The sequence below is a fragment of the Ursus maritimus genome, unplaced genomic scaffold, assembly GCF_017311325.1.
Source record: "Ursus maritimus isolate PB19 unplaced genomic scaffold, ASM1731132v1 scaffold_3, whole genome shotgun sequence".
Lineage (NCBI taxonomy): Eukaryota > Metazoa > Chordata > Mammalia > Carnivora > Ursidae > Ursus > Ursus maritimus.
In genome coordinates, this window is record NW_024425563.1 from 18,646,573 (window position 1) to 18,661,845 (window position 15,273).

Here is a 15,273-nt window from a genome sequence, read left to right on the forward strand (position 1 = left end):
AATTAATGATGGTCAGGCTGAGGAAATATTCAGGCAAGAATGAAGCCCTGGAAAGGGGCTGGGCTTCTGTGAATGAAGTCCTTCCATCTGTATCGATTCGACCATCCACTGAATAGTACACTGGCTGTCCTTGACCTGTTAAAAAAATGAGTGATGCGCCATCCTACAAAGAAATCTGGGCCTTGAATGTCTTGGACAGAGAGGCACAGAGCACTTTTTCTGCGCAGAACTGACATTTTTCAATCCTATCATTATTATAAGCAAAGCAGGGATTCTACTTTTCTAAACGCTCCCCCGCAGCAGCCCATCTGCCATTTTCCTGCTGGTTCTCAGTGTTCTTGGCATTCTACTCACTCCAAATCCATGTCCCTCTCCACATCCAATAAAACTATCTTAAGCACTCAACAATTCCACCCCTAGATCTTCTGGTATCCTTGTAACCACCCCAGGGTTCTATACCTAGAGAGGAAGGAAAGAGAAGAAAAGGCACAGAAGCTATGCTGGGAAGCCATGGCCACCAACCAAGAGGAGGCCTCCAAACCGAAGGGGTTGGCTCGAAGTTCCCTCATCTCCCTTCTCTCACCCCCACTTCTTGGGTAGACTACTTTCCTACAATGTTGTTTCTACGGTTTTCTCCTACGTGGATTCAACTTCTTTCCGACCAGGACTCTGAAGCACATAGATTTACAGTATTCCTTCCAGAACCCTCTGGAAGACCATCTTTCAGTTGCCTGCTGAATTCCCACCGTAGGTCCTGATTTCTAACTCAGCCCCGAGCGTACACCCTTTAGGGTTTTGCTTAGAATCCAGTGTCCATACTCTGTCTTAAAGGGAGATAATGAGGTGCCCTCCCTCACTGTCTAGTATCTGCCCCTATGCCTAGCAGCATTTGGCACACATTAGGCCCTCAGGGAATGTTTGCTGAATAAGGAACACAAGAAAAACAACACACAACATTTCAGCTTCTCAAAACATTTTTTAATTTTCTGCTTTTCCCACCAACACCAAAGCTGTACAAATAGGTATACAATTTTGGACCGTCACAATGTGAGGCAAGGTCGTGTATGGTCAAGTGTCCTTCCTGTTCTCCTCTCCACGTGTTTCCAAGGTGTGTTCTGGTCACTGCCTTGCTTTCTCCTGTGACTTAACAACCATGGGTAGCAGGAGTGCTTGGAGACTTGGGGGGCTGTGGCAGGGTCCAATGTGCCAGGAGAGCTGAGCACCCGGAACACTTTAGAAATGGCCTCAGCTGGTGGGTGCACAGAGGTTGAATGTCACGCTGTCCCATCTTCCGTGCACTCAGCTGAGTGGACTAGGGCAACTTCCTAAGGCGAGAAAGACCTAGGGGCTTATATCGAGAGCAAGTAAGCATCTAAGAATCACTCACATCCAAACAATGTTTAACTGAGAATAAAAGTTTTCTACCCATTATTTTCTCTTGGAAAGTAGACATTAAAAAATCAAGAAGAGGGTTTCATTGCCTTTCATTCTTCCATTTTTGTGATTAATTTGAAGGCTTTTGGTTTGGATGCAGCAGAAGTAAAGACAAAAAGGCAATACACCAACTATAATCTGTGTACGAGCTACCGCACACAAAACTCAGCCAGGGACTGAGGTGAAAGGATCCTTCGCCCTAGCCCCAGAGGTCCTGTTTTGGTTAGGAAAACTTATTGAAAATTACAGCCACCCGAGAAGTCACTAATTTGATGTTGGCAACAGAGACAGAAAGCACTGCACATATGCTTATTTCACTGAATTGGAAACTGACAGGGTCAAGGGAGTAAAAATCTACTGTTTGTGTAAGAGAAGCCTATGAAGTGTTTTAGGAAGGGACTAAAACTGACAGAGCAGTCTGCTTTCCAAAGATTGCTGGGTAGTTGTAATTTGTGCATTCATTTTTCCAGAGTCCAATTTGATACAACCTTCCTCCCATCCCACCCTAGTCACTCAACCCTTTGGAGCTGACTGCATTAGAGTAGACGTTAAATCTAAACATTCTGTACTGCAAACCCCCTTTAGAGTTTAGAGGAGAAGCCCAAAGTAAAGAGACAAAACAACAACAACAACAAAATCCTCACGTCTTCTCTCCACTAAAGCATCAGTGTGGAGAAAAGCAAGTCTGCTCCGAATATACCAAATAACATACCAGAGAAAGAAGCAAGTATGACTGAGTAAACAAAAATGGCGCCCCCCCATCCCCCCACCCCCAGCAGCGCGCCTGATTAAACTGTAGTTATTTTCTTATCCTTGGTGGCTTGCTTGATGGCAGCCTGCTCGCAAATGATCTCCTTGAGCCGCTGCAGCCTCATGTTCTGGGTGGTCTGGTCTCCCACCCCGGTCTGACTGCGGTGCAGCAAGGTCAGGGCGTGGATGTACTCTAGCTCCGTGTACTTCACACCCTGGTCTACCACCAGGTTCAGGAGTTCGTCGGCCGTGTTGTATAACATCTCGTAATACTGCCTGAGGAAGCAAGAGGGGACACTGTTCACCATCTCCATTGTCAGCCATTTCTGTGGTTTCAGTGGGAACGAACAGGCTGTTCATAAATTACTTATTCCATAAGCATTTGTCGACCACTAGACATTGTTCTAGGTCCTATGAATATAATTGGGAACAAGACAAACATGATCTCTGTCTTCTTGGAGCTCACTGCAGCTTTCTTCATGAGAATAAGTTTAAATGAAGACTCAGGGAGACCTCACATCTTTCAGGGTCTTCGTTCATTTGAGATTTGCCCTAATGTTATATTTACCTAGGAGGTTCCAAAGAAAAAGAAGTAGGGGCAGAACCAGGAGGGAGAGAATCATCTGGCAGGCACTGCAAAAGCTGTTTTTGTCTTATCAATCCCTCATTCATTTACTTATTTGTTGGAGGCTCTGTGAAATGTGTGGTTTTCTCCTCCGTAAGGTGGGCTAATAATAGTACCTACCTCTTAGGGTTATTGGAAGAATCAATTCATCCATATAAAGCACTTGGAGTGGTGCCCGACAAACATACATGCTCCGTAAGTATTAGCTATTATTATTTGAAATAACAATTATGTATTCTAGTCATGATAATAATGTAACTATGTAATGATGAACAAGGCATGACCTCTCTCCTCAAATAGCTCAGAGATCAGTTGGAAAGATAATGAAATAGGGAAATAATGATTGTGTTTCTGTTGACAAAGTTCTTTTCAACGTATTGTGTCATTTAACCCTCACTCCACCTAGGGAGCTACTAGTCACTTTTTTCAGATAAGGAAACTGAAGCACAGCTAAGTTACAGGACTTGTTTAGTGTCCCAAAGAAGTGAGGGGCTGTGGCAGGATATGCACCCAAGTTTCTGACTCTCAGTCCAATGCTCCTTCCTCATGGATACAGATAAGAACAATGCTCCATGTGACATGAGGAAGTATAAATGTTATAAATTTATAGCAGAGGAAGGAGAAATCCCATGCGGAGGGGAAGGTGAAGAATCAAGGAAGACTTCATATGGGGTACAATATTGTCAGGCAGGGCTTCAAGGAAGGAAATTCTAGACTAGGGGGAAAGAGAAGAGCGAAGCAGACTCCTCCTGGGAAGAGGAATCTGGTTGGTCTGGGGACTGTAGCTGAACAGCAGAGTTGTGGGAAAAGGCAGTTGAGGCCAGAAGGCGGACTGTTTGACATCAGGTTAGCTAAATTAATAAAGAATCTTGGTCTTATAAAGGACTTCCTTCCCTCACCCCTCAAGGTTCTGTTGAGAACAGAAGCACCATCCAGGTTGTGCTTCTGGAAGATTAAGGTGACAGTGGTACATAGAACGGTCTGGGAGGGGATTAGCTATAATTCTGCAAAAAGCTGCAGACTTGAGATCCATTTGGCTGCAAGGCCATTGGCCTAGGTGGAGGAGAGAAGAGTAGTACATGTAAGAGAAACAAGCATTACAGTGAGTCTCTAATGCAGAGCCAAGATGGGGGAGGTGGGAGTCAGGAACGAAGAAGGCAGCCACTTGCCCTTCTTAAAAACAATATTATGCCACCATTATCCCTCACGGAGTCTACACTGAGGCTCAGACTTGCATGTTTACTACAAATTACCCAGGAGGTAAAGTTGAGTATGGGCTCTGAGCCGAGCGATGCTATCACAGCTGGTTAGGCAAAGAACAGAAGAAACCTTCCCAGGCACAGTTTACTCCCTTCTGTCTTCCTGACAGGAAAGGCAGCTTGCCCTGGCGGGGCAGACCAAGGCAGAGAGCCCAAAGCAACTCCAGAGATGAAGGGATCTTGCAGATCTACCAGGATCACTGGACTTGAGTCTTGAATTTGTTTCTTGTTCATCAGGAACATCTTCATAAAAAGAACACCCTCTGGAAGAAGTAAGCTATCCTTGTAGTGAGGAATATATTCTGGGAGCTCATAATTTCAAGAGTATTTTCTAAATTGTTGTTACAATGGGAATATGGTCAGTAAGGGCATTGGTGTCTTTTCACATGGCTAGTTCCTTTTCCTGCTCCGCTAAACCTCCTTTTCTAATTAACATACTCTTAAAAAAAAATACACTTTCACAAATAGTGTCTAAATTGTGGCAGGAATAAGAAGTTCTCATCTTATATTGGCAAGTTTATGAATGACTCCAGGCAGCAAAAGGGTCAACATCCTGTGTAGAGGGTCCTCTCGGGGCTAGTTTTCTGTAAATGAGTGTTCACTTTAACTTCCTGGAACCACATATTTAGAAATCACTGGTCAAAGGTAACCTTGACTGTAGACAGAGGTACTTCTAATAGAAGAGGCAAATTAACTCCAGCCTGCAGACTTCTGGGAGCCCAGTATCAGATACGGTCAGGAACTTTTCTGAAGCTTCATGTTCAGCATAAAACCCATGTGAACTACCCATACTCCACAATACATCTGTTGTAACTTAAAAATACAAATTTTAAGAAAAACTTGATGCTGTAGGAAGATGCATCATATTCACCTGATGGCTCTGCGTGTCCCTTGGCACACCATGACTTCCTCTTTTTTTTTTTTTAATTTTTTTTTAAGATTTTATTTATTTATTCGACAGAGATAGAGACAGCCAGCAAGAGAGGGAACACAAGCAGGGGGAGTGGGAGAGGAAGAAGCAGGCTCACAGCAGAAGAGCCTGACGTGGGGCTTGATCCCATAATGCCAGGATCACGCCCTGAGCCGAAGGCAGACGCTTAACCGCTGTGCCACCCAGGCACCCCCATGACTTCCTCTCTGATATCAGCCCCTGTTTTGAGAAATGAGGCCCTGCATCATCTAATTTGGTTTCCCTTGGATGCACAGGTGAGGGAGAGAGCTGCCCATTTCGGGAACTACCTAAGAACACCTTTTAAAACTTGCTCGAAAAGAACACATATTCAAATCTAGACTTACCAAATGGAATGAGAGAGAATTTGGGGCTCATGATTCTTTTGAAGCTAGAAGGGACATGATGGCTGCAGTTCTTCAGCTAGAAAGTGCCTGGGGGGCTTATGAAAAGTGCAGATTCCTCAGGACCCACCCCAGCTACTGTGATTCCCAAAGGTCCCGGACCAGCTGGGACTCTGAATCTCTCTGGTATGGGAAGAGTTACAGAACCATTCCCATCTCCTTGAGCCAAGGAACTAAAAGCATTAGGGAAGGAGACAGAAGCAATAAGTGGATGGTGATGCTTTTCACTGAGATTAAACCAAAAGAATTGGGTTTCTTTGTATTATGATGTTGATATTTTCATCATTTATCTTAAGAAGTAACATTGAGCCCATCTAACCAGATGAAATTGGATTTCTTTTGAAAAATCTGATGAATCGTTTCCAGGGATACTGGCTGGTTTTCTACAGAGGCCACTGTTACAGGCTGGCAGCAAACAACAAAACAAAGATGCCCGGATTTCTAGTCCTGGATCCTCCAAGTGTGATAAGTGATAAAGGGTGAGCCACTTAAGCCCTTAATGTTTCAGTATCCTCTGTGCAATGAAGACCTTTGTAAATCCCAGAATGACACTCTGAAGTGGCCTCAGAGACTAAAAGAGTCCTCAAGAGCCTCAGATGAACAGTGTCCCAGAATTGCAAAGCTGGGTTATGAAACAAAATCGACAGGTAACTGATGGGGTATTTTCTGTAGTTAGGGAAAAAAAGTACCCATAACCACGATGATATATTAGGTTATAAAGAAACATAAATATTTAAAGATGGAATGAAATTCATTCATCTTGCAGAATAGTACCCAGTAGCAAAGACGACACTAAATCAGCAGAGCAACAGTTGCAATTGGAAAGGGAAAGGGTGCTACAAGGTGCCCCACGGAGAAAATAGGAAAATGCCCCAGACCGTACAATTAGAATGGGCTTCCATGATAAACACTGACACGCGAAAATGAAATCATGTAACCCGATTGGGATAAATAATTTATCGGCACTTATTGATGCTCTTATCGTCAAGCATTACAACAGCGGCCATGGCTCCCAGGCAGCACGTTTTGTATGAGATAGCACTTAGCTGCCGGGATGGGATCAGTGAACACACATTTGATTCAGGCCATTGCTGGCTCATGACTTGTACGGCAAGTCTCTTCAAAGCCCGTAATATTCGGAGGCCAACTGCCAGACGTAGACCAAAGATCCTATTCTGGAAACCAGAGTTCCAGGTCACCCTGATGGGTGGAGCAGTCTATGAGGAGGGGAGGTGGTTTCCTCCCGTGGTTTCTCTTTCTTTTTGCTGTGCACCTTTGCACAACAGTTCCCAAAGTGGCCCGAGTGGAAAGGGAGGCAGGTGGAGGGATAGGAGAGCAGTGGGGTGATGTCACCTAGACTGGTCTCCTGCACCCAGCCCAGAATACAACAATGTTCATACTTTGCTCTGGTGCAGACAGATTATTTTTCTCATACCTTCTTCATGTTCCCCTTTTCAATGGGCTATTCTTCCCTGTGTTTTTTCTTCTTATTTTAACGGTATTGAACTGCAACTCTTTCTCCCCATTGATTGCACTGGCAAATATTTACCCAAGGGAGGCTATGAAGGGCATGTTGGTAAGCTGCACAGGGCTCCTTTTTAAAGTTTTCAAATGGAGTTTATTTTATCTTTCTCTGATTGGGGAATTAATACACGTGTCATATAGACTATATGGACTCAACACAAAGATTAAGCAGAAAAAAAGATTACTCCTATAAAGTCCGTCACAAAGACATACCACATTTTTGCATTTCCTTCTAGTTTTTGTTTTCCATATGTGATGTTCTACCAATTTCTCTATTACAGTTGGAATATTTGGGTTGACAATATTGGACATTTTGTTTCCAATTTTACTTATTTATTTATATTTTTAAAATATTTTATTTATTTATTTTGAGAGAGAGAGAGTGAGCGCATGAGTGAGGGAGAGGCGCAAAGGGAGAGGGAGAAGCAGGCTCCCCGCTGAGCAGGGAGCCTGTATGGACATAGGGCTCAATCCCAGGACCTCGGGATCATGACCTGAGCCGAAGGCAGATGATTCACCGACGGAGCCACCCAGGTGACCCTTCGTTTCCAATTTTAAACACCTTCTTTCCTGAGGATAGATTTCCAAAGCAGATTTAGTCAAGGTAAGTGTAGTATTTAGGACTTTGGCAAATGCTGCCAAACTGCTTTCTAAAAAAGTTGCATCAATTTGTCGTCCTACCAACAACATATGACAGCACCTACCTCCTCATATTCTTGTAACATACATGAAGCTAAATCATTTTTCACCTACTTATTGGTTTTTAATGTACATAGGTCTGTACGTACGTTTAAGCAAATTGTTGATACCTTTGTATGTCGTGAGTACGAGTGCTCTTCGTCCTCTTCCGAAATCTCCATGAACAAGAAGGAACATTCTAGTCTCTCATCCATGTTCTACCTCCCACTCTGCCATACTCCTCATAAAAGTTATCACTGCATCTCTGAAAGCTATTGCAAACAGTTTCAGCTCTCTTCTTTGTCAATTGAGGAAAGCAAGCCCCAGTAAAACCAGCCATTCCCACACAGCAACTGTCATTCGTGGACCCGCAGGCGGTCCCGAGAGTCTGGGGGGGGTGGAAAGGGGGTGCTAACTGGGGGCTGTCCACAGTCCCTGGGGGAAGCCTTTGCCATCTGCCTCTCTTTACGGGGTGGGGTCTAGAGCTAAATCCCTGAACGAAAACTGTATTTTCCATGGCTACCTAGTTATGTCTTAGGCTGGGTAAGAGAATCGGTCTTAACTGAGGTACCATTGATAATAACATCTAAATTTTAGGTGCACTGGCATATTCAACCCTTTGATGTGACCGCTGCAATCATCCACGCTGCACAGATGAGCAAACTGAGCTATCTGTCTAAGGCCTTTGAACCCTGAACTCATTCCAAAGCCACCATTAATATGGACACAATGGAAGTGCTAAAAAGCAAAAGTACTAATTGCAAAGAAAAGTTGTATGGCAAATTTTAGTCACAATTCAGGTAATAGGGACAAAATAAAATTCACACACTAACTCAACTCTCTGCCTTCCACTGTAATGGAACAAGCCAGAATTTCGGATATTCAAAATTCGTTTACCCACTCTGTAGTTCTATTTGAACAGCACTGGATTTGATCTGGGAAGTCAGCCCTCTAAAACAAATAATGAAGTCATGCTGCCGAGTCAGCGTTCAAAAGTTACAGAAATGAGTTTTGGCTTTTTCATTCTGTCACCTATTTCTTGCTTTTTGCCCCTCTGAATGGGTAATGGACAAAGTGACCTTTCTTTCCAAAAGTTGGCTGCCCTTCTGATTACTTTCTTGAGGAAGAGGGATAATTAAGTAATGTAATGGTGAAGCCTTTCTCATCTAGTCCTTCCTGAGATAATGAAAGTAATAATGTCAACAAGAGAACTGGGCTCTGAAGTGGACTTCTTAAATTTAAGTTTTGAAGGAGGAAAATGTGACCTGAATGTAACTTAGTATTGACAGTAGCCCCCCACCTTCTTTTTAGCCAATAGTTGCAGCATTTTGAGAACTTTAATAAAAAACCCAGTAGTAGATGGGTCACTAAATTGTTGGGTAGAACATTCAACTCTTGTTTTTCTCTGTTCACTCAGTGGCATACATGGTAATAAGCAGGGAAATGGAGAAAGAGAAAAGAAAGGAACTGAATAATCCATAAACTAGATAATCATCCCATAAATAATTAAGAGGTAGTTAGAGCAGAAAGACTTAGAGAGAAGTAAATACTCAAGAGATCAACTCAGCTCAGATTCTGGTTAAGTCTTTCACTCCCCGCTAACTAGTTGTGTGACCTCGGACAAAGGCTGTCGGCTCTTTGGACTTCTGCTTCCCATACGGAAAACAAAGAGGTCAGAGCAGATGCTACTTAAGCATTTCTGGATTTTAAAACCTTTATAGCATCCTCCGCTTGCTCCTTTAAAACCATGGGCTTCCATCGGAATTAGCTGATGCTGATTTTCCCTGAACCCAGTAGGCGAGACGCTGCAGTGACTGATTTGGGGACATTCTGAGCAAGTGTGTACTTTCCAGACCAATAATAAAATGGATGGTAATCCTGTGTGTCAGAAGAATAAATTAGTTTATTAAAAAATATAATATAATTGCTCTCATTTGTCTTCCCCTTCAAAGAGCTTCGAGTTTATTACAGACATGATTGAAAATTCTAATTTGAAATCGTGGAAGTTATTTCCATTTTGGGAATGAGAAAACTCAGGTAGAGAAGAGCTAAATAATTTTCAGAGAGCTAGTGGCAGAATTAGATTTATGTTCTATAGGGATAGTTTCAAACATTCCAGGTTTCTGTTCTGATCAGGGCATTCCAGAAGATAAGTGCGGTCTTTAGAAAAGACCGTGTAGAAATTCCCGCAGCTGGTGGCAGTAGAAAATCGTTCAAGAGGTAGTCAGAGCGTGAGAATCTGCTGCACTAAGGCTTGCACGGGCTTGACAGGTCATCTACCTACATTTTCTTCACGCACACTGCCTTCATCGACAGCACCACACTTAAACCGCAGTTACGTGCTGGCCGCGTCCTGAAAACCAGCACCCTTCAGTAGTACTTGGGGGGGTGGGTAATCTCTCCCAAGGAGATGTTAAAAGCTAAAGTTGGCTGTGTTCATCCTTCTCGGGAACGTACCCTGGTATTTTTGATAGCAACCCCCAGAGCCTTGCTTTGTATCAGAAAACACAATCACTCAAAACAAAGGAATTCCTTGGAGATCCATCGCTTTTGAGCTGATGACCCTCTCCCAAGCTCACTTATAGTCCCTGAAATGGGAAGAAAATTTCTTCTTGTTCCCTCAGCTAGAAATCTTGCTCCCCACCTTCGCAACACCTTCTAAATTTATAATATCTGTGGCTGAAATTTCTTCCTCAACAACTTAAGGATTCATATGTCACTCTCTGCTCCATCAGATAATTTTTTAAATTAAGTTTTCTACAGCGGGGCTAGAGGAAGATCTGCATTTTAAATTCAGTACAATTAAAACTGGGTCTCTTTGGTCTGGCACTGCCTTCGGTCAAACCCCATTTGTGTGAATAATTATTCAGTCCATTAAGAAGTCTGCTCAACTCCTTCTCCCATTTTGAAGGTTTTAATAAATATTGATCAGGCACATTTCTGTTTGCACTTGCCAAAGCAATTCTGATGGATTCATCTTCTGATGTTATCAAATAATGAAATATGAAAGAGTGAATAGAATTACCCTCTTGTTCTGTGATTTTTTATTTAGGTCCTTCATTTTACTTTCATAATTGTGTTTGTCCCATACTCCTGTAAACGCTCTTTTGATTATCAAAAGGTGAATCCAGGTTAAGGAGAGTTATGCTGTGCTGAATATCACTTTAGAGAGTTTTTTCAATTAAAAAAAATAATTTATCGAATACCGTAGGTTGATAAAAGGAGATGGTATTAGGTACTTTGGGGATCTCAAAGCTACATACTGTTTACCAATTAGCACAAGGTCCTTATACCGTATATTATCTGTATTTCCCAGATTGGCCAACCAACTGGGAAACAGCTGCTGACATATGCAGCACAAAAATAATTCAGAGGCCCTATGGCTTTTTCAGTTTTAAGCATTTATCAACTTTTCAATAAATAATGCAAAGGATTTCTTCAAAGGAAAATCTAGTATTATTATCACTAGTATTTAGGAAGCTCTAATAACATCTTAAAAGTTAATACAGTAGTGCCCCCTTATCCACAGTCTTGCTATCTGCGGTTTCAGTTACCGGCGGTCAACAATGGGCCACAAGCAGATGACTCTCCTCTTGACGTATCACTAATAGCAGCCTCATGCTACGTCACACACCTACGTCATCCACCTCACTTCATCTCATCACATGGGCATTTCATCATCTCCCCTCATCACAAGAAGGATGAGTACAAGATATTCTGAGGAAGACCACATAACTTTTCTTACAGTAGATTGTTATAATTGTTCTATTTGTTATTAGTTCCTGTTATTGATCTCTTACTGTGCCTAATTTACAAATTAAACTTTGCCAAAGGTATTATGTATCGGAAAAAGATAGTATATACAGGGTTGAGCGCTATCCGTGGTTTCAGGCATCCGTGGTGGAGTCTTGGAAGTTATTCCTTGCACATAAGGGGGGACTACTGTGTAACAGAAAATTACAGAGGTACAGTCAGTCCTTGGCTTCAAGAAGTTTCTTTTAGCTACACTTAAAAAAATACAACTCAGACCCAGATCAAAGGTATCTAGGACACTAGGTAAATACTTCAAAGTAAAATAAATCTGGGCTTGCCAGCCTGCCCATTACACTCCTCTCTCTTGGTATGTGGGAAAGAAGAGAGGAGCTGGAGGGTGCTAGACAAGGAACAGAAGCCAAGCATAGGATTCTGCTCCTGACGACCAGTTAGTGATGCGATGGAGAAGTGAAGGGTAACTGGCGTTGGGTTTCCATATTTATAATATGGAGATCCTTCTCTACCTGTAAGTGTTTGGGGAGAAAGGTCAGTGAGAACAGGCATGGACTACATGGCTTCGATGGAAAAACCTGCCATCAGAATATTAAGCCAATGAGGCCAAGGTAATGGATTTATTCCGGGAGCTGCCAGTTAGTTCTGTTCTTTAGCCATTGACTCTGCTCCTAGCCAGCTACCTCACATGTGTGTTTAGACAAGGTTTAGACAAGGCTGAATGGAGAGTTCACTGCACGCCATTATCACTGCTGGGGAGCCCAGATGCAAGAACTGCTATTCAGCCATCAGTTGGCAAAGTTACTCAAACCCTTACTAATGATTTTTGGTCCTAGTTAGGGACCCCAGCACGCTTCTCAGTATTGTTATGGGGGATTTCTCTACTTTGCTGAGACAAAACAAAACAAAACAAAACAAAACAAAAACAAACAACAAACAAACCAAAAAACCAAAAACCCACAAACAAACAAACAAACAAACAAACAAAACCTCCGTATCTTTTAGGACTGAAGGGCCAGAAAGAAAAAACAGGTTTGGCAGAGGAATAAAAAAATCAGCAGATTATTTGAAAAGCGTGAGCATATGCAAATCAGCAGGTCCCAATGGCAAATACTCCAGGGCGTTATTTACTAAACCCTCAGGTTATTTACAGAAGCGAGAAAACCTAAATAAACCAAAGCTACAAAATGGGCCACCTGAGATTCAAGGACATGTGACTCAGAACGGTTGTCAATTAGAAAAATGATAGACTAAATCGGAAAGAGCTAATGGAAATATGTACACTATCCAGCAGGGTTTAATTAAAAACCCAAATACTCTGACAAATGTGACGGATAGCCTTGGGTAGCAATGTGAATTTGGTGGATGAAAAGACCACTGTGGCTGATACATGTTTGGATGTCAGTGAACCATTTTATACGGTGCCTCAAAAAAAAACCCCCCCCAAAAAACAAAAAAAAACCCTAGCAAAATGAATTTATTTTGAATGGCTACCCCTGATGGACACAGGCTGAAGAACAAACAAAGGGTAATGATACAGGCAAATCAACAGATTCAGAAAGCATCTAGTGAATGCTGAGGACAGTGGCTTATAATGGATCTCACTTAATACCTTAATTAACGTGAGAGCACAGGCAAGTGCCACAAAGGGCAAATGTTACTAAATGGGGAAGGGCGTGAACAGCAACAAAGAAAGAGAAAGAATGTAAAGGGCTCCAGAGAATTCAGAGTTAGGGGCAGAAAAACAACGAAATGAGACATATGTTGGAAAAACCCAAGTGAATCTCTCTGGAAGAAATTCTACCTTTCTGTATTTCATAGTGGGGAGAAACCTTAGAACAGCACTGGTAAAAATGGTTCATGAGGTTAAAAAGTACCAGTTATAGGGCAAGGAGGTGATGATAACCCCTCCTTTGTTATGCTTCATGGTTCTGTATTGCTTTATACCCTAAGCCAATTGAAAGAAAATCGGAAAAGAGCATCAAATGGGATTAAAGGAACAGAAGGCTGGAGGAAAATAGAGGATTAGAAGAAATTCAGTTCAATGTTTGCTCCAATGTCAGCTTATCAATGAGTGAGGTTTTCCCTGACCACCTTCTCAAAAATGATACCTGCCCCCCTCATCAGGCTTTGTCCTTTGAGCTTCACTTCTGTCTAGGATCGATCTTCATCTAAACATAAATATATATTAAAAATGTTTTCTGGGCACCGTTACATTTTTATATTATACATATTTAAAAAATGTACGTACATATAAAATTAGAGACACAGCATCTTTTAGTGTTTAAGATCATGGACTCAGGAGCCAGAGACCTACGTTCGAATCCTAGTTCCATCTCTTACTATTTCTACGCTCTTGGGCAATTTACTAATCTCTCTGTGACTTGTTTCCTTCATGTGAGAAAGGAAATAGTAATATTGGGCTGTTACAAGGATCAAATGATGAGGAAGAGTGGCTGGAACGGAGTAAGTGTTGTTTAAGTGTTTACTACATAAATGTCTGCCGCCCCCTTCCAGAACACAGGGGCTGTGACAGCAGGGTGGGATTCTGTCTCACTCCTTGTTACCCCCTGGCCCGAGAATAAGACATCTAGTGGGTGTGGAATCAATGAAAAAGAATGAAATGAATGAGAGAGCCAACAGTCATTAAGTGACAGAGGACAAAGTAAAAAGCAGTCTGTGATTCTTCAACGCTGAGCGGGGAGCAACTATGAATAAAATAGTTGCTTCGTGCAAAAGGCAGAGAGGTCTTCTGACACAGCTCTGGGAGGGAGACGTGGAGCACCTCTGTGTGGGACAAGTGGCTGCAGATAAAAAAGGGGAGGACAGAGGGAAGAGACCCATTTCTGGCTAATGGTGTGCAATCTTCCATCTTTTGTTTCATTCTCTGGTGGAATTAGACACAAATCCCACAACTTTTACCTGAGGTGTATGACCTTGGACATTTCTTGGTTTGTCTGAACTTCCAGTATCTTCATTTATACATGGGGTAAGTAATATAACATCACAAGTTAAGTTTGAGGATTAAATCAAATGGCATGGTAGGACACGTGCCGTGTAAAAACGGGAGCAAGAGCAGCTAACTTTACTGAACACTTACTACCTACTCTGTACCGGCCCTGTAGATGGTATGTCTTTGGATCCTCAGGACTGTCTGAGGTACCATATTCTCCTCACTGAAATGTTTTTTTTTACTGATCCTTTCCCTGTGCCTCAGAAGAGGGGTTTCTTTTCCTTCTTTTTCTAAGATAAACCGTATGCCTTTGATCCCAACGCCTTTAGGACCCTGCTAGGGTTTGGTTTGGTTTTGAACGCCTGTATCTAGTATCTACCCCTTTCCCTGGTTCTTTTATGTCTGCCTTCAAACATCCTTATGTTTCTCCTCTTTTGAAAACAAAAAACAAAATAAAACAAAAAAAAAAATCCAAACAACAATCCCCAAGTCCTCCATGCAATTCTTCTGTCCACTCTCTCTCTCGTTTTTTCTCCTTTTCATTGTTCAGTTTCTTGAACAAATCATTTGTATTCACTGTTTCTCCTTCTAAAGCGTCCATTTTGTCTGAAACTACATTTAAAAAAGTCACCAATGAGATCCTAGTAGATCAGCACAATGGCTTTTACTTAGTCCTCTTCCCCTTGATGATTTTCCATCCTGAACTCAACTCTCTTTGAGCCACGTTACTAGATCCTTCTCCAGCTCCCTCAGAGTCTTCCATTTCTTCCCTGGCTCCTCCTCTGTCTGTTTGCGGCAAGCATTCCTCACAGGCAGGCCTTGGCCTTTCCTTCTCCTCTCTCTGCTTCCCAAAGTCTTACCTGTACATGAGATGTTTTTCCTCAAGATCTGGTCTCTCAACAGCTCACAGCTTCATTTTCATGGATTTCCAG

At 42.3% G+C, this 15,273-nt stretch overlaps 1 protein-coding gene across 1 annotated transcript in view; it reads right to left on the reverse strand.

Moving 5' to 3' along the window:
- Window positions 1-956: 956 nt before the first annotated feature.
- Window positions 957-15,273, reverse strand: part of EXOC4 (exocyst complex component 4) — a 716,010-nt gene continuing 701,693 nt past the window's right edge. Inside the window, exon 18 of the mRNA XM_008707579.2 lies at window positions 957-2,460. Coding sequence (XP_008705801.2) covers window positions 2,223-2,460 — 238 coding nt within the window. The 3' untranslated portion in view covers window positions 957-2,222. The remainder of the gene's footprint in view (window positions 2,461-15,273) is intronic.